The following is a 26,663-nucleotide window of genomic DNA, read 5'->3' on the forward strand; positions in this document are numbered from 1 at the left end:
TTGGTAGTTGTGAGGAGAGGCAAATGGGGATGCCCAGACATAGACCTATTTCCCTGTTATCATGTTGAAGACTTGTGGATCCAGTTTCCACTCGTGGGGATCCATGAGGTTTCTGCTTAGTTCGTCTGCCAGAGTATTTATCTTTCCTGGCAGGAATAGTGCCTGCAGATGTACTTGGTAAGTCAATGCTGTGTCCCACAAAGTCATGGCTAGTCTGCATGCAGAAGGGGTAGGAATGAGTGCCTCCCTGCTTGTTTATATACCACATGACTGTGGTATTGTCCGTCTTTATCAGTAGTTGTCCCGGATGAAGTAGGTCCTTGAGGGCATTCTGAACAGCTAGTATCGCTTTTTGATTGATATGTAGATGCATTTGGTTGGTAGACCATGTGCCTTGAATACATCTTCCTGCCATGTGTGCCCCCCAGGCATAATCTGATGCATCCGTTGTCAATGTCTGCCTGGCTGGGGGTAAGGTGAATGGCTGTCCCTTGTTCTGGTGACAGGCCTTCACCCATCGAAACTCCTGTTGCAGGCAGGGAATAATTATTGTTTCCAGGCTGTGGAATAATTATTGTTTCCAGGCTGTGGCAATGCTGAGTCCAAACACTTTTTAGGTACCATTGAAGTTTCCTCATATGCAGTCTTGCATATGGAATTCGTAGAATGCAGGATGCCATGAAGCCCAAAGCCTGCAGAATTTTTCTTGCAGATAACTGGGCCTTTGTTGCCAACAGTTTGAAATAGGTAGTCAGTTGCCTTTGTTTGTCTGGCGTGAGATAAGCCATCTGGGCAGTTGTATTTAAGCTTGCACCCAGGAATATTATCTCGAGAGGGTACTAGTTTTGATTTTTGTTCATTGACTGTGTACCCTAGGCATGGTAGTAATCTCTTTACAAATGCCAGATGCTGTAGTAGAATGTCCTTGTTCTCTGCTTGTATGAGGCAGTCATCCAAGTAAGGATATATTTGTATTCCTCTGTCTGCAGAATGCAATTACTGGTGCCAGGCACTTTGTGAAGACCCTGGGCGCAGTAGATAAGCCAAAGGGCAGTGCAGATAATTGGTAATGCATTGAGCCAGCTTTGAATCTGAGGTATCTTTTGCATGATTGTCTGAATGGGACATGCAGGTATGCCTCTTTTAGGTCTAAAGTCACAAGCCAAGCCTTCTTGCCCAGCATGGACAGAAGCTGCTGTAAGGTCAATATTTTGAATTTTGGTATATCCAGATATGTGTTTAGAATAGACAAGTCCAGTATTGGTCTCCAGGCTTTGTCCTTTCTGGGTACTAGGAACAGTCTTGAATAAAATCCTTGTCCCTGCTCTTGTTCTGGTAACTTGTTGAATGGCCTTCATGTCCATGAGGAATGAGACTTGTGCCTCTGCCCATTGGTCTTTTGGTAGGTCTGGCCCACCGTTTGCCCTTGACAGGGTATGAAAGGGCAACTTGTAGCCCTGTGACACTATGTCCAAGACCCATTTGTCCTGGGTTATTAGGTGCCAATTTTGAGAAAAAAGTGCTAGTTTTCCCCCTAAAGGTGCTGCCAGAAGATAAGTGCTTGGCGCAGGCAGGGTGAAGTCATTGGGACTGTTTCCTGTAAGGCTGTGATTTGTCTTCTCCACTTTTGGAGGTAGAAGCACCCCATTGTTTAGACCTGTATGAACCTTAGGGCTGGGATCTGCCTCTTGGCCGCCTGTATCTGCCCCTTTGTGGTCTGTCTGACACTGGAAAGGACAAATTCTTTGTAGGCCAGTGTCTGCTAAATCTTGGAGGCTGTACCTGTAAGAAATCCTTGACTGTTTGCATAGATTTAGCTTTGTCCTCCATTTTCTTTAACACCTCTTCTGCTTTAACACCAAACAAAGTATCATACTGTAATGGAGCATCTAATAATTTTGCTTTAACATGATCTGGTAAATTTTGTTCCTTTAACCAAGCATGTCTCCTAATGACAGAACCCATGACAGTGGCCCTGCAGGAAGCCTCCAAAGAATCAAAACCACATTGCAAAGTATGCTTTCCAACTTGCTCAGCTGCATGCAATAAATCCTGCATTTCTTTGTTTTCTGCACCCTCAGAATTCATCAACATTCTCTGTTTAAGCAGTGACATAATATATTGCTGATATTTGAGCATATGAAACTGACAATTTAAAGCCCTTACAGCCAAGGTAGCAGAGGTGTATATCTTCTTTACCCATCTAATGCCCTAGAATCCCTGTTGGGGGGTAGGGTTTTCTGCAGTGGATGCCTTGACCCCTTTGGGACCCTGAGAAATAGTTTCTGGGTCAGCAGTAGGGTTCTTGAAAAGGAATTTATGAGAGTCAGGCACCCTGTAGTACCTGTCCGGCTTAACAGGAGCTGGAGGTAAGGAGTCAGGGGTCAGACTGGACTCTGAAAATACATCTACAATGTCCAACACAGGCAGAATAGCTAGGGGCCTGTGTTGTGGGAGTAAAAGGAAGTCCCTGAGCCTTTTCTTAGATTCAGAATAATCTTGGCTCTCCCAGTGGAAATGTTCCCTCATGGCATGCAAGGTTTCCCCAAAAGAGTAATCCTCAGGAGGAGAGGCTGAAGAGATAGATTCTTCAGCATCAGAATCCTCATAGGGAGGAAGAGAGAGTATTCCTGATCAGAAGAGGAATCTGAAAAAATGCAAACCTGATCTGAAGATTCATACTCTGTCTCTTGCCTAGGCCTCTTATCAGGAGGGGGATGGGAACCCCTGATCAAAGTAATTAATTCTTCGGCCATTATGAGCATCTGTTTTTTGGGCATGGAGGCCTGACCATAAGGCTGTTGTACTTGTTTTGTTGTCTTTAAAGATGCTTTAGTCTTTGCCTTTGCAGCTGGAGTCGCTTTAATGTACAACTGAGTAGGTCTGAAAAACACCCTCAGAAGCAGATGCCTGCTCAGCGGCTCCAGACCCATCTGAGGGAATAGTTTCCGAAGGTCCAATACTTTGAGCTTCCAGCGGCCTAGGCGACTCCATGTGGGAGTCTATAGCGGCCTGTGGGTCCGAAGTAATGGGCGTTAGGGGCTGCGAAAGCACCTCACAGAGCCGGCGAACCAGCGACTGGCTTAGAAGAAGCCTCGTCATCAGTTTTAGACCTCGGATGGCTGTCCTTTTCTTTTTCTTTGCATTTCTTGTGAATTGCGGTAGTCGGTTGGCTATCCGATGGCATTGTGTAATTAAATCTTCTGCCAAAATAGTGAAATGCAAAATAATTCAGTTACTTTATAGTGCGCTGGTTAAATCTAGCACAAAACAGACAACTAGCAACGTCATGGTCAGGGCCTAGGCAAGGAATACAGTAAGAATGAAAATCCTTATGAGGTATTTGCTTCCCACAAGAAATACAATTATTAACTTTTTCTGACATCGGTCTGGAGCAAGAAAAAAGTTTTCCCCAACAGGGTACTTGGCTTTTAATGAAGACTTCGGATCTGAAATTCGAACACGAAAATCTCAGGAGTCTGCTGACTGGCACTTGCAAACTGCTTCTGCTTCGGGCACTGCGCGGCAAAAAAGACTGAAGAAAATGGTGTCGGCTGCATCTTTTATACCCCTGGTGCACTGACATCAGGGAAGAGGCGACAGCAACCGACGCCGGACCTAGACTTTGGAATTCAAGCAGACTGAGGGTAGCCTGCCAGCAGGATAACCAAAGTGTAATGACTGCAACACTGAAACACAAAGATCATCAATGGTATTTGAAAGATGCTTTAAATCAGGTAGACTGAACAAGAGGAAAAGAATACCAGCAATGGTATGCAGAAGAATACCCTGACAAGGGTAGAAAAACCTATCAAGCAAGTCAGATAAAGGAAAGATAATGGTTAGAAAGTCAAGCAAGTTTTGTTTGAAGACAAACAAAGAGGAAAGTAATGTTAAATACAAAAAAAAAAAAATCACAAAAAGTGGTACAAACAGTATCTGGTTAATCTCTGCAGCTCTAGAGCAGAAATCCACACCCAAATAATGCGGCAGCAAACGAGATCTGAGGTATACCAAGAGAGTGGGGAATTATGAGTAAATGGAGGAATTTGACAGCTGGATCCATTAGTTTGATAAAAAACAGAAGTCTCTGATCGGAGACCCACCAGATGAGGAATGAAAGAAAGACATTAGATCCCTTTTTCACTTCCAATAATTTCAAATTTTTTTTTTTTTTTTTTACTGAACTGCTTGCCCTTGTACCTTTTGTTTCCATGGAAAAATAAGAACAAAATATAGAGATGCCCTCAGCTCAAGATTTCACAACGGACAGTGAACATTTGGTTAGAAGAAAAATGTTACACTGTAGTCACTCATTTTTTTAAAACCCATCTGCATTTACACACACACAAAAAAACAAACTTATTAGATTAAGCCAAGGGAATTAATCCAGACACTCGCCTATGCAAAAGCAAATTCTACATACATTATTAATCAGTGCACTTTTTACACCGCATTTCCAATAACAGCAAAAATTACAACCTACTGACAAACGTGTTTTTGTCCACATTTTTTTTTATTTTAATGCGTTAATTTCATAAAACGCAGAGAGAAGGGGAAAAGCTCACATTTACTTTAACTATATCATATGCAATTCGTACCACAAAATGTTTTATACAAATACTGTTAAGTTCAAAAATTGTTTTACTTGGTTACTTTTCCCCTTTCTCCCACCTCCTCCCACCTCTTCTAAACAGTTTAATGCCTGGGATGACATGCTTGACAAGCCACGCTGCTTCGCAAGGGACGGCTTGCACCTGTCACCCCTGGGATTCCGGATATTGGCTAAGGCTCTTGCCACCCCCATAGTGCCTTTTTTAGGCAAGGCTCAAATTCTAAACCTACCACCCTAGAAAACAAAAATGGGAAGAAATTGAGGGTAATGCTGCTCAATGCCAGAAGTCTAAATCTCAAAATGCACGCACTCGAGGCCCTTCTCAGTATGGAGAACATCGATGTCTGTGCTGTAACTGAAACCTGGTTCAAGGCTCCTGAGAGCACCCGGCACTATTAGGTTTTACCTCATATCATGCGTTCTGGCCCCAAAACCCGGACCACTCCACAAAAGGAGGGTGTATCCATATTCATAAAGGATACTCACACCTCCAGGTTGGTGGCAACGCATGAAGCTTGGAAACCATCCAGGTGCAACTAACCATAGGCAAAACTGCTCTACAAATTGTAGCATGCTACAGGCCACCCTCTCAAACTCAGGAACCCCACACAGCCTTCCTGAAGACACTGGAGGGTATAAATGTATCTCCAAACACCATCATATTGGGTGACTTCAACTACCCGAATATAGACTGGGAACATTACTCAAGCCCTAACTTTCTAGCCCAACGGTTCCTGGAGTTCATAAATTCAAATGCCATGGAACAGCTAGTCACTGTTCCACGAGAGGAGAAAATATACTAGATCTCATTGTCACATACATGGGGACAAAATGCTCCACACCGCAAGTATATCCCTCATTGGTGAGATCTGATCATAAACTAATCTCACTGGAAATCCACATCCGCCCCACCCCAAACAAAAAAGACCATAGTGAAGAACTTCTCTAAAGCAAACTTCACACTACTCAAGACTGGTGTGGTATCCTTCAAGGCCCCTGAGTCAGAGGAAACCACAACCCAAGCTGCGGATGCCCTTACAAATGCCTTCTATGAACACCTCCAGGACTGCATGGATCAGGCAATCCCAAATAAAACCAAGACTCTTTCCACAAAGGGCAAGCGTCCAGTCTGGTGGACCCCAGCCATTAACAAACTTTACAATAAGAGGAGAAAGCTATTACATGATAGAACAAAATCAATAAAAGGGAAGTCACCCCTGATCATTATTAGTAAAAAAATATGAGCACTCATAAAATCAACTAAGGCCAATTTTGAGAGAAAAATTGCCATGGATTCAAAGGACAATCATAAGGCCTTTTTCAGCTATGTTAGGAACCTGGGTGGAAACTCACAGATATGCTCAGAATTAGTCCAAAATGATACAAAAATCACTGAACCCACAGACATTGCCAACATACTGGCAGACAGGTTCAGTGCAAACTTCACCCCCTCTCCCCACCTAAAGGAGAGATAACTATCCCAGCCGAGTGTAGCCTCCCGGACATCTCAAATGCGCAGGTGAAAGCTGCTCTCTCTAAAGCTAAAAACACAGCATCAATGGGACCGGATGGTGTCCCCGGCTGTGTGCTACACGAGCTAAATGAGGAATTAAACCCGCACATAAGGCAGCTGTTTAATCTCAGCCTTACCACAGGATACGTGCCCAAGGAGTGGCGTACAGCAACTGTGGTCCCACTCCACAAAGGTGGCGCCTCTACGGACCCTGGTAATTACCGCCCCATAAGCTTAACAAGTCTAGTCTGCAAAGCTATGGAGAGGATCATAATGGAGCTCATAAACAAAGATATAGGGGACTTGCAGACATTGGACCCGACCCAGTTTGGCTTTGTCAAGGGAAGATCATGCCTTTTGAACTTGGTCGACTTCTTCGAAATAGTCACCAAGGCCGTTGATGAGGGAAAGGCAGTCCATACAGCCTACCTTGACCTTGCAAAGGCTTTCGACACAATACCCCACTCGGGTATTGTAGAAAAACTTACCAGCTTAAATGTAAACCCATATGTCACAAGATGGGTTGCAAACTGGCTTAAGGACAGAACCCACAGGGTTAGAGTTGCTGGCGCTGTGTCAGACTCCAAGCCGGTCACAAGTGGTGTCCCACAGGGCTCGGTCCTTAGCCCCCTATTGTTTGGCATCTACTTCTCAGAAGTACAGGCCAACATGGGAGGACTTTGGCTGACAAAGTTTGCAGATGACTGCAAACTGGGCGCCATAGTGGAAAGTGCATCGGACACGGATATCCTTCAGAAGGGACTCACTGAAACAGATAGCTGGTGCCAGAGCCATGGCCTGAAGTTAAACGCCAAAAATGTATAGTCATACCCTTCGGAAAAACAAGGTAACCCCAAGCTACCATATAGGTGGCAATCCACTAAGCACAGAAGAGGTTATCAGGGACCTGGGGACCCAGGTTGACAGTGGCCTTTCTTTTGACACTCACATTGCTAAAGTGGTTAGAAAGACCTTCTACATTGCCCACCTGATCATGAAGGGATTCACATCCAGATCTAGTGAGGTCATTGTTCCCTGTACTCTTCACTTATCAGACCAATGATCGAGTACAATGCCCCATTCGGGATGTATCTCACCCGACATCTGCAGCAATTGGAGAGACCCCAAAAGTTCCTCACCAAAAGGATAAAGGGACTCCAAAATCTGTCATATGCTGCCAGATTGAAGAAACTCCAGCTCTATTCAGTCGCATACCGTCTGCTCAGAGGTGACATGTGCCTGACATACAAGGCCGTGTCCAACCCGGAATTAATGGACATGCTCCACCTCAAAAATCCATATCCACCAAAACCACTAGAGCAAGCGACTTAAACCTTAGCACGGATATAAATAGGGTGTGCTGGAGGGATAGATTTATCACTCAGAGACTCCTATGCTGTGGAATAAAATCCCGGTCCATGTGAGGCAGAGCACCTTGCTGACTCTGTTCAAGAGAAATCTAGACCTGTGGATGGGAGATCGTAGGTTTACCCCGGGAATCATCTCTGTGTCACTGCTGGACAGAGGCACAACAAACTAATGGGCACAGTATTTTTTCATATAAGGGGTGGCGTAAGCCACAATAATTTGGGCTAGGCTTATAAATGCCTTAGGGCAGATAACCTAGTATAAACCTATGAACCTATGAACCTATTAATGAAATGAAATGAAGTAGGGCATATGCCTGTCACCCAAAAGGTTTAACAAAGTCAACAAAAATCCAATCTTTCTCAGTGACTTTTTCTGTAAAGCAACATTTCACAAATGTGATTGATGCTTTAGTCTCCCATTTATGCACCAACTCCAGTGGTGCGGGTCTTCTGTTCATTTCCATCACCCAAACCCAGACTTCAGATTAAGTCCAATGTACTACTGATTCTTCTAGTCAATTCCTTTGTCTTTTTCTGTACCTCAAACATCTTCCTATGGAACACTAGAAAATGTTTCACAGGGAAAGTCTCGCTATGAGCCTTATCATCAGAAGAATGAATGCACGGTCCCCTTTCTGTTTCATTGCTCACCCCTTGCTGGACAAACATTTGTATTTCTTCCTTAGCCTGTGCTGCATTAAAAAAAAGCTTATGATCCTCCAGGAAAAAAAAAATATTCTGGAAGACAGCTGCACCTGCCTCTTGATATTCATTGATTGCGGAGATACTTCTGCTTCTTCACCCTGGTGTACAGTTAATGCTCATTTTTCGCAAACACCCTAAAATACTAATTTTTCATAAACACCCTGTCTCCAATTTCTTAATAATTTGCCCTTTTGTCACACTTTTGTCATTAACTTGTTCTGCTGGTATGACTGCATCTTTAATAATGCAAGTCTTTGCCGCTTTCTCTTGGCCAGAGTAAACACACAAAATGTTCTTTCAATTAACAAATCCTGCTGTGGAATACCAGTCCAGTTACTTGTGTGTGCTTTCATAAAATTAAAATGGTCTGTTCCTTCCAGTTTCTCTGGTACAATAGAAAATCTCAGGTCCTCTCCGGTGCTCTGTCCTCAACGTATTCCATTTTCCAGCCTTTTGTTACTTGAATTGATATACTCCTTCATTGTTTCATTTATTTTAATTAATTCTGAACAAATTTGACTTATTTCCTCTAAATAACTGGAAGCCATCTTTTCTACCAAAGTTTGAGCTTGAACTGCTTTTTGCTTAACAGCTGCAGAATTCTTCTTTGCTGGCATCCAGGCAGTGTACTTACCAGCCAGTAAATGAAATTTACTCAAGCAGACAATATCACAGACTATTTCTCAGCTTCTATTTTTAAACCGGGAGAGCTGAAATTAAGCTGTTGATCAGTGTGCAGCCATCTTGAAAAAAAAAAAAAAGTCTTTACCTGAATTTTTACCTGAATTTTGCTGAAACGATTTATTCTGTTTTTTTTTTGCCAAGAATGGACAAGGAGACAGAAAATACCTTGTACAATTTGGAAAAGGAGGGCTGAACAATCAGATATTCCCTGGATCATCTTGCCCCTTTCACCATACTTTTTGATCATTTCTGCAACACAGGGGCAAAACACTGTCTTAAGGATGAATTAAAATTTTAATTTTTAACAATCTGGGAAGTTTAGAGAACACAGCCATGCAAACCTCCTCAAAACAGTACCAGTGGCCAAAGTTCTAGAAGAATTATTACGTCAGACACGTACTGCAAAACAATGAACAGTGTGACCTGTTGAACAGGAGAAAACATTTAAAGCATATTTTCCTCGTAAGAAGATAATGCAAATAAAGCATTCCTCATACTTTCAGAATAAACATAGGAGCCTTACAATTCAAAATTCTGAAAAATCAAGTTATGGAATTAAACACTTTTTTCCCGTAACTATCAATTTTCCTATCTGTATCCGATAATTCCAATCCTACTCTAAGTGCTTAGCATCCATTCTATATTAGTTCACCAAAAGATATTTCCAGTGAACACCTATTCATTGACACTCAATCAGCAAAAACAATTTCTGTGATGTGCATAATTTTCCCACTACAATGAAACAATTGCCCCACAGTACAATAAAACCCACAACCAACTAAAATCAAACCCAACCAAGTGGGGGGCTTCACCCCCACACCCTCCTATACATACACATATATACATACCAACTCTTGAGATGACACTACAGTGGGGGAAAACGGCAAAGTTGTATAGTTGGCCAACTACTTCACTGCCCTGGGAAAAGTCTGCAATTCACAGAAGTGATTTTTGCTGATTGTGTCCATGAAAAGGTGTTCGATGAACATATCTTTCGGCAAACTAATATAGACCCCTTAGCATCAGTTGGATCAACTAAAGCTATAGCTGCTGGGTCAGGTTTGGGAATAGTGTACAAAAATGTAAAGGATCAAGGAACTTTATACATACTATCTAGGGGTAGCTGGCCAACTATCAGGAAATTTTGCAGGCAGTAACACACATACCTTCTAAAGCAGAGAGAAAAACAGTAATAGTGTAGGTTTTGAAAAAAAACTTCTTTAAACAGTTCCTCGTATCTGAGGGAATAGGGAACCTCAGTGGTCTCCCACCAATATCACTGGCACATTCTAGCAACAGTCTCAGAGAAAAAGAACCAGAAATTTGAGGAAAACACACTATCCGTCCCTGCATCTTCTGGTTCAGATTCAGAACCTAATCTCTTCATGAAAAGAGGAATACCTCTTTACCAGAAATTAATTCACAAGGATCAATAGCCCGAATTAAACCCTGAGGCATACCCAGTATACTACCCCTACCCTAAGAAATGTGTGGAATAGATACAGGATTGATTTTCAGTTTCTTTTTGACAGAAAAATGGGGCTAACCATATTACTAATAGCAGCAGGTGCTGCCCCAAGGATGGGCACAGCATTGTGGCCCAACAGGGAAACCTTCCCTCTTCCCTCTCCCAGGACCAACAAGAGTTGCTCTCACTTACCCACTGAGGGGACCCCAACAGCCATGAAGGACAGTCAACAGTGGCTGTAGGCGATACTCCAGAGGGAGCCCAAGTAAAACAGGAATGGTATGAGATACAACAAAACCACAGCATTCTACCACCTGCTATGGTGGCAAAGGTTGTTTGCTTATTTTTTTTTCTTTGTGTGGTTAGAAAAAAAGACAGACTATGCGATGGGTAGTCTTGTTCCATGGTCAAGCCAAACATTATGCCTCTTTCCCATGGAAGACTAGCAGCAAATACCAGTAAACACTAGCAGTCCACAAAAGTAACTATTCTGACAGAAAACATGCAGTAAATGTGCCTTAAAACACTATACCAACCCCCCCTCCCCCCCCCCAAAAAAAAATTCAACAGAAATTTTTTTTTCGGTTACTTTATATTACTTTTAAACGGGCATAAAAAAAGACCGCTCCATTTAAGAGTATGTTACAGTACCAAGACAGTCCATTAAAACACAACATTCCTAGCTTTAAAATAGGTTTCCTGTAAAGGAAATAAACAGCAAAATTAAGAAAATGGAAGCCCCCCCCCTAAAGGGAACTTAACTGCCCAGCATAGGGATGCACAACCAGCCATCAATCCTCAAAAGCCCCAGGAGGAACGTACTCTTAAGGAAGCAGTAAATGTCCGATGGGCTTTGTGCCCAAAACTTGTCTTAGTCACCTGAGCTCAAGCTGCTTAACAGTTTGGTGCATGAAAGGTGCCCTAAAAGCTTTGGAAGCTGGCCAGCCATTATATGCTTGGCAGGATACAACATCATATTCCTAATGCTACTGCAGCAGTGATTAATATGAAGAACAACTAAACTTAACAAGGCCTTATTATGCAGAGGCAACTCATATCCTGCATCCCACCTAAAAAAAATTTCTGAATTACACCTATTTGCTCACCTAATATTTTTAGCATAGTGCTCTGCAAGGAATTTTTTAAATTTGTCTACTCATTACATTCCCAAAACCTATGTTCCCAGCAGACTTCTAAAATGTACAGATTTTCACAGAATGTCCAGATTTTTGCCTCATACTTTTGGTCTGTTTCTCACAAAATTTGTGGTTTTCTGGCAAATCCCTGAGGACTGAAGCCACTAAATAACAACACACATTTAAGACTCAGACTTCATATCCCCCAACAAAATGCAAGCCAACAAAAAAAAAACTGTTATTCTAGCAAGTTTATGAGAGTAGTATTTACAATCTGTCCCCGTTTCTGCGCCTTTGACCCCCTGACCCCCCCTTCATTATTTTAGGCTTTGTCCAGATTTCTTGCTCTAAGAGGTTCAGAGGTACGACTTCCAGTTACCTCTTTCTTACCCATCACATCTCTAACATTTGCTATGCAAGGAAAAAATCTTTGGGGTCTTGGGGTATATGCAAACATTTTCAAGCAAAAATTCTAAACCATCCAGACACTGTTGCATATTTGCAAGCCATACATATGTCCTCTCATTGTTTCCTTGTGAATTGCTTATCCAATCTCTCTTCCCAATCTTTCCTAATCTCCTCTTATTGATTCCTACATATATTGTACAATATTTAAAAAAAAAGATAACAGGAAGTATAATCTGCAGCTTCTGTTCTAGATTCAACTAAAAACTCTACCACAGCAGGTGTCTCAGTTATGACTCTCTTATCAATTTCATTTTGCCTATACTCTGATTTCAATCCCTGATAGGAAGGCTGTCTCTAGCCTGCAGTCCAACTGTCTTCTTGGCCTCCATTCTATTACCCTTCCTTCTCTAGTTATTTAATCCCAACAGCTTGGCTCCTGTGTCAGTTTTCTCCAGTAAATTTCAGCCCCCTCTTGCCTATTCTTTGAACTCTTAACTGCAGTCATCCCCACAGGTAAAATCTTTTTTTCCATTCTTGGGTTGGCTTAGTTCTTCATAGGTAGGTACTAGGCTAGCAGCCCTGGGGCCTATACAAGCCCAGCCAAAAAGGTACCCTGGCTTTTGCCACCCAAGAAAATTATTTTCCTATGCCACTGTCGAGCAGAGCCACAGAGGTGATCCCTGGGGTGAATTTCCTATTTCCCATCCAATCATCAAGATTTTTCTTGAAGAGTGCTAATGAGGAGCTTTGTTTGATATAGATAGGTAGTTTATTCCAGAGTATGGGAAGACTCTGGAACAGGAATCTATCCCTCCGGCATGTTCTGTTTAATGTGGTGACAAGGTTTAGGTCCCTAGAGCGTGAAGCTCAGAGGGATTGGGATTTCTTTACGTGGAGCATGTCCAACAGCTCTAGGTTTGACATAGCTTTGTATGTTAGGCAGAGATCACCTTTGAATAGGCAATATGCGACGGAGTAAAGCTGGAGATTTTTGAGACAGTCTACGTTGGGCATCTGTTTGAGGCCGGTAATCTTCTTTGTGGAGGTATTTCTGTGGCCTTTCCAGTTGTTGTAGATTTCTTGAGGTACATACCAAAAGGGGCATTGTATTCTAGAATGGGTCTAATGAGTGATGAGTAGAGGGGAACAATGACCTCTTTTTCTGGATGAGAAACCTTTTGTGATTAGGTGTGCCACGTAGAAGGATTTCCTGACTACTGTGGCAACGTGACTATCAAAGGAGAGACTACTGTCCACCTGTGTCCCAAGGTCTCTTATCACACTTTCAGTGTTAAGTATACTACCGCCTATGTTGTAGTTCATGGGTACAGAGTTTTTACCAAAGGGGATGACAATGCACTTTTTGGCATTGAGCTTGAGGCCATGGCTTTGAGGCCATGGCTTTGACACCAGGCATCTGTCTCAGTGAGGCCATTTTGTAGGATGTCCACATAGTTAGGAGTTTCGATTATGGCTCCTAGTTTAAAGTCATCTGCGAACTTCGTTAGCCAAAGACCTTCTGTGTTAGCCTGTACTTCAAAGAAGTAGATACCAAACAGGAGAGGACCCAGGACTGAACCCTGTGGTACACCACTTGTCACTGGTCTGAAGTCGGACATGGAGTCTGCTACTTTCACAGTGTGGGTTCGGTCAGTGAGCCAGTTGGCAACCCATCTTGTGACATAGGGATTTATACCTAGTTTAGCGAGTTCATCTATAATTCCAGAGTGGGGGATGGTGTCAAAAGCCTTGGCAAGATCTAGATAGGCTGTGTGAACCACCTTACACTTGTCTACGGCTTTGGTGACTGCTTCAAGAAGTCTATCAGGTTTAGGAGACATGGTCTGCCTTCTACGAACCCAAACTGGGTGGGATTCAGAGTTTGGAGATTACCAATATCTTGTTTATAAGTTCCATGATGATACGTTCCATGGGCTTGCAGACCAGGCTAGTCAGGCTAATGGGGCGGTAGTTCCCAGGGTCCGTGGTGGCTCCCCCCTTGTGGAGTGGGATAACCGTTGCTGTGCGCCATTCAGCAGGCACAAAGCCTGAGGTGAGGCTATGACTGAACATGGTACTTATGTGGGGTGCCAGTTCGTTCTGTAGTTCGCATAGAACGCAGCCTGGAATGTTGTCTGGTCCCATGGATGCTGTGTTCTTGGCTTTAGAGAGAGTGGTTTTTACCTGTGCAGCCGTGATTACAGGAACTTTGCATTCTTCCGGTATAGAGATGGGCTCTTTAGGGGGTGAGAGGGGGGGTAACGTTAGCACTGAACCTGCCAGGATGTTGGCAATATCAGTTGGGTCTGTATATTTAGTGCCATTAGAATACTTTCTGCTACTTTATGAATGCAATGTCCTTTTTGGCTGTTATTACTCTCCTTAAGGATCCTATTATGTGTCTTTGGTCTCATCACGAGTAACACAAAGGAATACAAGTAGGGGTTACAGTAATAAAGATCAAATTCCCAATGCAGACTTACTGCCATAACCAAGTATGCAACTTTTGTATTTGAGATAGGCAGCTTCATCTTCAGGGCAGAGTACCAAACTCATCCTCTAGGGTGTTTGCTTGTGTGATCATAACCCTAATAACTGTAGTACTGAATAAGAACATAAATAAAATACCAAAACCACAGCAAATATTACCCTAGAAAGCATTGTTAGGGACTACTGACAGCTGCAGGTTGAGAAGAGTAAAAGTGCTTTTAATAAACTCCTAATGAGAAACACGCATGTCTAGCTAGAGAGATCAATCACAAGCCATAACTAGCTATTGAACAATCAAGAAAGGATTCAACAGTTATTACACTCACCAGAATGGCACAGCATAAACATTGACATTTTTCCAGTGTGTACCACTGAAGTATAGTCTCAATTGCTTACACACGATGCTACAGTACAACAATAAAATGTTCTGAAGTAACAACCTGAAAATTAAACTGTGAAGTGATTAGGAAGTGATTAGGACCGATTCTAAATGACACACTGAATTTATGGAAAAGCTGGTAGGGATAGGAGATGATGAAATATGTATTACCATGACTCTTCTTTGTTAAGATGCTGGTGCCAAAGTAAAAATGCATACAAAACCTGCAAAATAGTGGTTGTCATACAAATGAGCAAATATGCTTCAGGAAAAAAAAAGTAAATATATGTATATGCATACCTCCTCAACAGATGCTGCTGTATTGACTGAACTGCACAGAGACTTGTACAAGATTCAAGAGTACAACGCATCACTTCTGATATTCACTTAGTGGAAGTACTAGTGAGAAGAAAGGTTTGCACACACAACAGCAGAACCCTTGTAATGACTACAGACAGAAAAAAGGGGCAAGCAGTATACAACCAAAAGCTGCCTGAACAGGTGGATCTTTTCTGGATACTTGTAAGAAAATAAACAGCTAGTTGCAGAAATTAAATTCTTATGTACTGTTGTCTGATGTGGAGTGCCTGAGAGCAGACACGCAATACAACAAATGGATACTTAATAACAAGAACTAAATAGCTACTTGCATACTTCAATGCAACTCGCACACTACTGCTGCTGTGCGATGTGGAGTAAAAGGTCAAACTGTCCCACAACTGCTAATCTAGAACTTTAGACAGTGCATCCCTTGACATGGTAACAGAGAATTAGACATTCTACTTACTCCACTCTTGTATAGAATTAAAAAGGTGGGAAGTGAAGACGCAAGCAACAATATTCAACTTTTACAGGATGTCGAGAACTTTTCAAAGGAATAGTCAGGTTAAACAAGATCAGTGAGCATCCAGATAGAGTTCTGGGGATCTGTACCCAGAAACTACAGTATTTTGCATTACTGTCAACTACCAGACCTCTGCTACAAGGAACCAGTACCTAGAACCCAGCGTGCCAATGGAAATGCAAGTACTACCCAGTACTGGAATCGGGTCATATTCCTTGTGTGTGCGCAACAAGACTTACATTTTCACCAGACAGACATCAAATAACTTTTTAAAACAGAGATACATTTTTGCATAGTGCTTAAAGAGATACCATAATGTAAGGATACACCATCCCATAGACTTCCTAAACATGTTTAGCAATTCAGCCCTGTAAGTTTAAATTATTATAGCGATGTGTTTGCCTGCAGTGGAAAGTATCTAGTGCAAGTATTTACAAAGGCATTAATACAGTGTTCGCTTACAATCCAAAGGTAGACATTTTTATAAAATAAACTTCGAGGGGAAGGGAAGAGAGTACTTAAATGAAACATCTATTTTTACAATGACAACATACCTAAATAATGTAACAGATGGTATTTCCAAACATCTCTCCAAATGAGACCAGTAGCAGAGTGACAATTGCAATGGTCAATAATCTTCAATACTGCATATTTACATTATATAAACATTTAGTACGAAAAGTAATTACCTGTGGTATGGAGTGCTTGGTTCATCAATCTTCATCAGGCCATAATCTTTGTCAGCTGGATGATACGTAGCCAAGATATTCATTTCATCCCATTTCTGTGATTTCTTACTGTAATAAAAGGATGGAAAAATACCGTAATTTGTTCGAATGGAATCTACATTGGTGTAGATCAAATTTTTCTTTTTACATTTGTACTGCCAGCTGTCTGCAGCATCAAGCACTTCCATGACAAGGTAAGGATTTCCAGTTTTCCACAAAAACGGTACAACATAGCCAACACAGGACCCTGCCCACCCTTTTTAAAACAGTGGTGCCAATTCTAAAGCTATTCAAAAGGCAGAGGCGAACAGAATCCACATAATGGATATCTGCTTTTATTTTGACCCAACTTGCAACAAGGGGGGGGGGTGAAGAGTTGACATCTATGTTTAACACTGGTTAAACTGTGTTCCAAGATGGCTGAACACTAAACAGTTTAACGTAAGCTTTCCCAGTTGGCCAGGAACTCTGTCACTTTTAATAAATTCAGTTACTTGCTATTAAGTACACTGCCTGGATGGCAGGAAAGAAAAAATTAAGAGCCTGAAAGAAAACCAACTGAAAAAGGTTAAAAGAAAACACTGACTGGGTAAAACACTGCAGCTGTTCAGCAAAATGCAGTTAAAGCTCCAGCTTTGTGCAAGATGTTGCTTCCACTAATTTAGAGGGAAAAAATAAGTCAAATATGCTCATAGCCAATTAAAATAAACACTAAAGGAATGTATCAACTAAAATAAGACAAGGCTGGAAAGGAACTTTAAACAGGTATTCGGCTGAGCTGATAAAAACTGCAAGAATCAGAGGTCGAAATGAAGAAAAGGTTGGCCAAGATGAGACTACCCAAAAAGAATGTTTCAAAAAAGGCAGAATTAAGAGGACAGAGACCATGTGGGGAAAATTTGAATTTTTTTTGCTGTACCAGAAAAACTAGAAGGAACAGACTATATTAATTTTATTATGAAGGTAGAAATAAGCAACTGGACTGGTATTACACAGCAGGAACTGTTAACTGAAATGATACACGGTGTGTATGCACCAGCTCTAGCCACGAAAAAGCAGCCAAACCTGCATCAATAAAGATTTAAACCTACCACCAGAAATAATTGATCCTGACAAAACTGTGGCAAAAAGGGGCAAAGAATTAAACTGGAAAGAGTACGATGTTTGTAGAAAATGATTATTCACTGTACACCAGGCAGCAGAGCACCAAATTTATTCCAGTAATCAGGGAATGTTAAGGGGCAGGTGTGAGATTCAAGTTGCTGTATCTAGCCGATTTTAGACACTGGAGGATCAAACAAATTTTTTGATGCAGAACAGGCTAAGGAAAGACAAAAAAGTTTGTCCAACAAGAAGTGAGCCATTAAGGAGAAGAGAACTCTGCTTCTCATTTTTCTGATACTAAACACAGGGACTTTTGCCAGACAACCTCTTCCACTGTTCCAAAGGAAAAAAGTGACAGAAGCACAGGAGTTGGAATTGAACCAAAATCTGTAGCTGGGAGATTTAAATGAACAGGAAGACCACCAGTAACATGAAAATTAGTGAATAAATGTGAGACTGCAAAGCAGTATCACTCCTATTTGCGAAACATGGCTGTATAAGAAAAAGTGGAAAGAGTGGATTTTTTGTTGACCATGTTAAACTTTTAACTGAAAAGCATTTGCCTCACTTCATGTCATTAATGTTCGGAAAGATACAGAGGGCAGGAGAAGAAAAAACGGTAACCAAGTAAAACAACTTCCATTTTTAACTGCATTTCTACAAAACTTTTCACCATATAAATTGCATGTTTTGTAGTAAAGCAATTTTAGTCGATCTTGTATATGTGATACAGCTACTAAAGTAATCACATGCCTTTTTTCTTTTTCTACTATTCAGAAATGTAGGCAACTACAGTGCAAAACGAGAAGAAAAGTTAGGCAAAAGCATGTTTAAGTTAATAAACTGTAACTGTGGGTTGATGGGTGGGGGGGGGAAGGGGTGCAAATGTACACAAATCAGAATTTAATACATGTAGAGTTGATATGTTTTCTCTTACTTTTGCATGAGGTGAGTGTCTGGATTAAGACCCCCTGGCTTAATTTAGTAACAAGTTAAGAAAAAACAACTAAATGTGAGAACAATGAATGTAATAAAGTTTCTTTAGCAACGAATGCTTCAGCTCGTCTTTCAGGCTGAAGCAGAAATTTCCAAGGAGAAAAGCTGATATGGCAGCAACAAAAAGCCACAACACTGGTTTCCTCAGGGCCAAAAGAGAATGCCTTCTGAAAGCATTCAGGCTCTCTTCACATCTGGGAGGGGGAGGTAAAAAAGAAGGGCAGAAACCAAAAGAGAATGCCTTCTGAAAGCATTCAGGCTCTCTTCACATCTGGGAGGGGGAGGTAAAAAAGAAGGGCAGAAACCAATTATATAGAAGCACAGGCAATAACGTGTCCTAGCACGGGTAACCTACATTTCAGGTTAATTAAGGCCCATGTTAGCAGCTATTTGGGAGGAATGTTCCTATTAGGAGGGTTAAAATTCATTATTTGAAGAGGTACATATCCATGTGTGTTTGTAATAACTTAATATAGGTAGATAGAGGTGTGTGTGTGGTTTTGTTTGAGGGTTTTTATTAAAACAAAAAAAAAAAAAAAGTCCTGTAAAATGTGACACAGATTCCAATCTTGATAAGAAAAACTGTATATAGGATTAACGTGCCAAACATTAGTGGGGGCATCACTAAAAATCTGGGAAACAGACATTTAAAAAATATGCCATACATAACAGTTGGTAAAGTCTTCTTGCCATAATGGTAACACTTTTCATATTATCTTGGAATGGGAATGGTCTCTCAGGTACAGACCAAAAGGAAAGCATACTTAATTATATTAAAAATACAAAGTGAAAATAACAATGCTACAGGAAACATTTGGAAACAACTGAGCAAGCAAATTTTATTAAAGGATTTCAAGACAGACATTCAGCAGAATCAGGAGGAAAGGCGAGTACTTATTAATTGCTAAAAAAGCTCGGATAATGACAGGAAAAACAGGGTAAAAAAAAGTTAATGGCAGATTTGTGGCAGTAAAAGACTACTGGAAGGGGGTGATGATTACGCTGGCATGTACTTCTATTCCATTCAAAACTGGAGCTTAAAAATTTGGGAGAAATAATACGCTTTCAGCAGGGAATATTACTTATAGGTCAGAGTTGAAATTTGATTTGCAACAATAAGGATGTATCTGGGGGGCCTGAATGGGAAAAATATAACAAGAGTGTAGATTTCTGAAAAAAAATTCCGAAAACATTTTTGTATGAAAGACGTGAATTTAGTAATAGGAACTCAGAGAATTTACATATTACTCCCAAAGGTACAACAACTGGGCTAAACTAGACAGAAATTGTACTTCACAGGAATATTTGCATTTAATAGAAAGCTTCGACATGCATCCAAGAACTATTTCAAGTTCATGCACCAACAACCACCAAGATAAAAATGCAAGGTAATCAAGTGAAAAGGAGACACTGGTGCTATCTCACCTACCTGTTAGAGAGAGGAATTCAAGGAAAGGGTAGAGGAAATTATCTGGGAGTTATGAAGGAAAATGGAAATTACTCCAGAAGTTATAGCTAGTGGGATAAAATTTAAAAACAGGGTAGAAATAAGAGAAAGAACTGGTTAAGAAGTAACAAGGAATTATTTAGAAGGGCTAACAAAGGTTACATTATTACAAAATAAGGGGATTCTCACAGAAGAGGAGGCACAACTGCAGAGTGCTAGAGAGAAAATAAGGGAGTACCTCGATAATACACAGAAGTTTAGAAAGATTGCTGTTTAGTAACTTTTTTTTTTGATAACTCCAGAGCACAAAAACTTCTAACACAATGACTTAGGCAACAGAAAGCAGAAATGGCTGTTGGCAAACATAGGGAGCCCATAAAGAAAAAAAAAAAAAAAAAAAAACTAAAGATCCTGTAGCAGTATTAGAAATAATAGGGGGGGGGGCAAAAATGGAAATATTTATGGAAAACAAATATGCCAAGGTTAGAGGTACATGAGACACTACAATTAATTAAAAATCAAGATAAGAGAGGAGATAAAATGGTGACGTATAACCACTCTGCAGGAAAGCCTCCAGAAATAGATGGTATTCCAGTAAAAGTTCGTAAGTTAGGAGGGAAGAATGTGATGAAGATCTGGAAGGTTTTGCTTAACAATATTTAAAAAAAAAGACAGGAGGCACCAGCACACTGGACAAAAGCTGTGGTGGCTGCAATACATAAAGATATTAAAAGACCCATCAGACCCAACTTCAGATACCGCCCATTTCAATTTTAAACCGTGACTATAAAGTAGCCATGTTTATAAATGTCTAAAGGAATGGCAAAGTGATGCCAAACTTGACGGATATGGATCAATGTAGTTTTGGGGGAGAGGAGGCAAACATTTGACAACATTAACAGAACAATGACAATCCAAAAGGAAGCAGAATGTAAGAAAATACCACTGCTGTTGGTCGGGCTTGATGCAGAGAAAGCACTTGGCATAGTAAGCTGGGACTTTGAGTAAAGCAATGAAATCATTTGCCTTTCCTGATAAAATAATAAAGTTCCAGCTATTTCACTGAACAAGCTCCCCATGACCTTCAGAAATGTTACCAATGTCCATGAATTTAAAAAAAAAAAAAAAAAAAACGCTCAAAAATTACCGAAACAGCACCTGGACTTGTCACTGTAATCATCCCACTTTCTCCTCCTTAACTCACTCCATTCCCTCCAATTATCTTATCAAAACATACCCTCTATTATGACAAGACAATCACTTACTACTTTCCATGCGCCTTCACTTCTTACTCCTGGTAACAGGCTACCGGAATCCTATTTTTGCAATATTGCTGCTTTATTAAATATCTACACTTCCTGTAGATTAGAAAGCAAACTGCTTGGGAAACTACTGTTGTCCACTAACAGAATTCAAATGCGTTTTTGCCAGTTTTTTACCACTTATTACCAGTTTCTTTACTTTCTACATTGTAGAAAATGTCTCTCTTGCTGCTTTTTCCTCTTATTTGCCCAATTACTGTATTGTACTTTACTTTTTCATACAATTTTCGGAATTATTGTACTGTGGAGCTTTTCTCCCTGAGCCTCCACTGAAAAAGGGCAATAGCCCAGTCAACTAATGTCAAATAAATAAATACCCATATTTATGGAGACGTGATAAAATGTAGTACTTAGGAGTATGGATTAAAACAGATTGTTACAGCAGACAATGATACAAAGGAAGAGACCAAACAAATAATACAAAACTGGAAGCGCTTGCCTATGGATGTGGACAGCAAGAGTTTCCTATGAAAATATCATAGTACAGAACAAAATCCATTCACATCTTCAATTCAGATGTGCAACATACAGCATATTAATTAGGACAGAATGTCTAAGTGCATAGAGCAAAACATTCAAATTCACACTTCGATATTCTGTATTGCATGTCCTACTGCACATCACGTAATGTTTTTGCAGGAGGACTGTGCCCCCTGCACCCCCACACACACAATGTAGGGGGTTGCACCCCCCACCCTCTGCAAATACATTCCAACTCCAAGATCACACTACAGTGGTGAAAAGGGTAATTTCCCGACCCCACTGTATCTCAATCTGTAGTCATAACTCCAATGACATATGTTCGAATGCACAGTGGCATTCGCTAAATTGCACACAATAGCGCAGGTCAGCAAAAACTGAAATCAACAAACTGTGGTATCACATTCCCATTTTTGTCCAACCTGTACTCATAATTTTCAAAGTAAACCACATCAAGGTACAAGTAGCAAAATATTTTAGTCTCTTTAGTTTGATACACAGGTCAGATATTTTTATCACCCAGAGGAGGAGAAATGGATAGTAAAGATTTTATCTGGGAAAAAAAAGATGGCAACAGTTAAACTGCACAAGTTGATCCTCCCAAAAGAACAAGGTGGTTTAGGAATACCCGATTTGATGGGATATTTTAGAGCTACAGAGTTAGAGCTCTTATGCATAACACAAGGAAAAAGCTGCAATTCAAAGTGGGAGGAGGAGGATGAATAAAGATAAAGTGAGAGATTCTGGATGCAGATCCTCAAGGAGGAAAAACAGTCATAAGGAATATTATATTCATAAAGTAGCAGAAAATATACCAAGAACTATGCCAACAAAGGAATGGTGAAAGGAGCTTATGCCAATACAGCTGACTGCAATTAGGGGTACAGAGAATAGGCAAGAGGAGGCTGGAATTTACTAGGGGACGCTGGGAAATAAACTAAGGTATTGGGAACAAATAGAGGGAATGGTAGCAGAATGGGAAAGGAGGCCAAAAAGACATTTGGATTGCAGGCTAGAGATCACATTCCCTATAAGAGATTGATATCAGAGTAGAGACAAAAAGGAAGAGAGAGAGGAATCCTAAATGAAAGGCCTACACTGGTTGAGTTTTTAATCGAATCTAGAACAGAAGCTGCTGTTAAAGGTATAATTTGGAGGACATAAAATACTGTACAATAACTATAAGAATCAACCAGAAGACATCAGGAAAAAATTGGGAAGAAAGATTAGATAAGCATTTCACAAAGAAACAATGGGAGGATGTATATATGGCTCGCAAACATGCAAGAGACTCTTGAAGATTTAGGACTTTTACCTGGAAGTGTTTGCATTGATACTTTTATACCCCAAACACACTGCAAATAATTTTTGTCAGGTAAATGACAAATTCTGGAGGTGTAAAGGGGAAGAAAGCGGTACCTGAAAGCATATGCTCTCAGAGTTTAAAGTCTCCAACTCATTACAAATCCCCTACAGAGTACTACGTCAGGAATCCTGGGAAAGCAAAAGGAGTGTAACTAAGGAAATACGTTTTTGAGCTGGAATACAAGATCAGAATTGCCTAAAAACATAGTAAAGCCTTAAGTTTAATTTTACTGACTGCTAAAAGAGCAAATACTAACATGGAAATCAAAGTGTAAACTAACTAACTAACTACACTTGAAGTAAATAAATATTGTAACAGAGATAAATGAAAATTAAGTGGGATCTTTAGAAAAGAGCAGGAATAAATTACACACAAAAAATGAAAATTGCAGGAACAACGCATGCAGAAATATGTTTTGGAGAATGAATGAGGTTTAAGAGAGAAGACAGGAACTGAACAATTTGTGTAATGTTGCTTTGAGTGTATGGTATAGAACAAAATATGTGATGTACAAAGTTTGTAAATGTGAACTTGTTAACATGGTTTGATTACTTCAAATAAATGCACCTACATCACAAGTGATAATTTTGTAAAAGACCTTTATTAAAAGTAAAATGGAAGTATAGTTGTGTAAGAACTTACCATAACAGTAGATGTCCGACTGATCACTGTTGCAGTATTAATAGCCTATGGCACAGGTTCCCAAACTGCGCGCTTCAGCGCCCTGGAGAGCCGGAAGCCGTAAAGCTTAGCAGCTGATTGCAGGTAAGTGATAGCCTGTATGAGTGTGCGTGCAAGAAAGCAAAAGAGTCTGTGTGTGAGACAGAGATCGGGAGAGCGAGACAGACGTCTGAGTGACTGAAAAAGTGGCTGCATGTGTGAGATTGGGAGAGTGAGTGAGTGAGTGAGTGAGTGAGTGAGTGAGTGAGTGAGTGAGTGAGAGACAGAGACAGAGAGAGACAGAGACAGAGACAGAGACAGAGACAGAGAGAGAGAGAGAGAGAGGTGCAGGATCAAGGTCACATGGGGCCCTAGGCAGAACACACACACACAGACCCCCTTCCTTCGCAGCCATTCCAGAGTCCCATCGCTTGGCTATTTCTCCCCAGCTACCATAAACACTGTTCAAACCTGTCAGCGTGCAAACTATTTTCTTAAATTCAAATATCTGTAATTGTTGTAGAAGTAAATTTAAAAAGTATTCAAATTTTATAGCACAAACACGGAGACATTTTTTGCTAAACAAAACAATACAGTCTCACAATGAAAACTGGCTTAGCATTAACAGTAAACTTCTCTGCCCTTGAAACTCACATTAATCGAAACAGCACTGAAACCCACATTCAAACAAAATTCATGTGACCAATGGCAAATTACGTTTACCTTTGAGACGTTTTCAAATCATAGGCCCCTTGCACACATTTTCTGGACCATGCATATACGCATGTGCTCTTTAATTCACCCTCCTAATATTACATTAAATTATATCACTTGTAAAATACAGCACCACTTGTTAGCCTGCATTTTTAAATTTGTAGTTTTATACAATTTTCATGTATGCACTGAAACAAAATGTATGAACCAATAAAACTGTCCATTTCAGAACATTAACCATAAAAAGGCCACTCAAACTTCTTTCATTATAACAGTCAGTCAATATGCACAATCTCTGCAGAAGTAAAAGTCATCTGAATAACTCCACATTAAAAAAAAGATCAGTAACTAAAGAAAAGGTTGCAGCTAGTAAACAACTTCTTAGTTCAGTGTTTCATCTACTAATTCAGTGCCCGTTGCCCTTGAAGGTTAAATTGCCTGTACTACATTAAAATAAATAAAATTGATAAGCTGGTAATATTGCAATAGGGAATTGACTAAAACAAACAACAGGTTCATAGTTACTAGGCATCTCATCTAATGGACACTCAGGACTGCAGCACCCCTACCCCACTTAAAGTAAAAAACACAGTATCAGCAATTTGTCAACATGGTGTGGGAATAGAACCCACAGCCTTCTGCATGCAAAACAAGTTTCTTACTTGTTGTGTTATGAACACGGTTTTCAAATTTTAAAAGCACAAACAATAACAACCATTTGCTAAACAAAACAGTTGCACATTGAAAACATGAGCAACAGTAAACCTCTCTTCCCTTGAAGATCACAATTCCTTGAAAAATGCACCAAAACTTTTTTTTTTTATAGTCTGATACTTGGTTTAGAGGATTTGGGTCTCTTGGCCCTTGACTACAGGAAACAGGGTTTGGACCGGAGCAAATAAACTAACCTGCCATCCATAATAACTACAGTATTTTATAAATACACAAAAATAAATAAATAAAAAATAAAATAAATAAATAAAAACCACCACACACACACACACACACACACATTTATAGGACCATACTAGTCCAACGGCTACTAGGGTCTAGCTGTACAACCCAAATGTGACAAACATTTGATTTATATTGGGGGTGATTTACTGTCTGCCTCTGTCCTTCAGAAACATTAGTGCCAGACCAGAGGTGAAATTCCTAGTACCGATCCATTAATCCAAGTTGTGCTTAAATAGGGATAGGGAGGAACTCCGCTTCCCATGGATGGGGAGCCTGTCCCAGAGAAAAGCAATTATCTGAGAAATTTATCTGCCTCTCCAACATGTCCTACTTATGTCACAAGCAAACTAGGTCTTAATCTAGTAGTTCTCATGCGGTTTGTTTTCTGGATGCGCAAAAGGTTCACCAAAACAGGGTCCAGTGATGCAATGTATGACAGGCAAAGATCCCTTCTCAGAAGTCTGTATGATACAGAATAAAGATACAGAGATTTGACGCAATCATTGTAGGGCACTGGAAATCTCTGCAGACGTTTCAGTTGCTGCACGTGTCTAGTCAGGTACATACCCAAGGGAGTATTATACGCTATCAAGGGTCTTTACACCAAGTGTATGTAAAATTACTCTAATACATCTCTTTTTTCAATTCACTAAAACATGCTTGCGATATACCTATACATACAGTGGATATAAAAAATAAATAAATAAAAATGAAGTGTACACACCTCTGTTAAAATGCCTGGTTTTTGCGATACAAAAACATGAGACCACAATAAACCATTCCAAAACTTTCCCCACCTTTAATGTGACCTATAACCTGTACAATTCAAAATGAAAAAATAAATCTGTTAGGGGAAAAAAATATAAAACGTTCAATAAGTTGGTTGCATAAGTGTGCATACCCTTCAAACTAATACTTTGTTGAAGCACCTTTAGATTTAATTACAGCATTCAGTCTTCTTGGATAGGAGTCCATCAGCATGGCACATCTTGACTTGGCAATATTTACCCACTCTTCCTCGCAAAAGTGCTCCAAATCTGTCAGATTGCAAGGGCACCTCTTGTGCACAGCCCTCTTCAGGTCACTCCAAAGACTTTCTATTGGATTTAGGTCTGGGCTCTGGCGGGGCAATTCCAAAACTTTAAATTTTTATCTTCTGGTGAAGCCATTCTTTTGTTGATTTGGACATATGCTTGGGGTCATTCTTGTGCTGAAAGGTGAAATTCCTCTTCATCTTCAGCTATCTAGCAGCCACCTGAAGGTTTTGGGCCAAAAGG

At 40.4% G+C, this 26,663-nt stretch overlaps 1 protein-coding gene across 2 annotated transcripts in view; it reads right to left on the reverse strand.

The window, feature by feature from the left end:
* Nucleotides 1–26,663, reverse strand: part of LOC122800861 (protein phosphatase inhibitor 2-like) — a 676,862-nt gene that overhangs the window by 580,633 nt on the left and 69,566 nt on the right. Inside the window, exon 2 of one of the 2 annotated variants that reach the window (XM_044070182.1) lies at nucleotides 16,302–16,409. The exons of the other annotated variant lie outside the window; for it this stretch is intronic. Within the exon in view, the coding sequence (XP_043926117.1) occupies nucleotides 16,302–16,409 (108 nt within the window). The remainder of the gene's footprint in view (nucleotides 1–16,301; nucleotides 16,410–26,663) is intronic. 2 annotated transcript variants of the gene reach the window in all.

Source organism: Protopterus annectens, chromosome 4.part1, assembly GCF_019279795.1.
Source record: "Protopterus annectens isolate FY-2018-M chromosome 4.part1, PAN1.0, whole genome shotgun sequence".
NCBI classification, from domain to species: Eukaryota; Metazoa; Chordata; order Ceratodontiformes; family Protopteridae; genus Protopterus; species Protopterus annectens.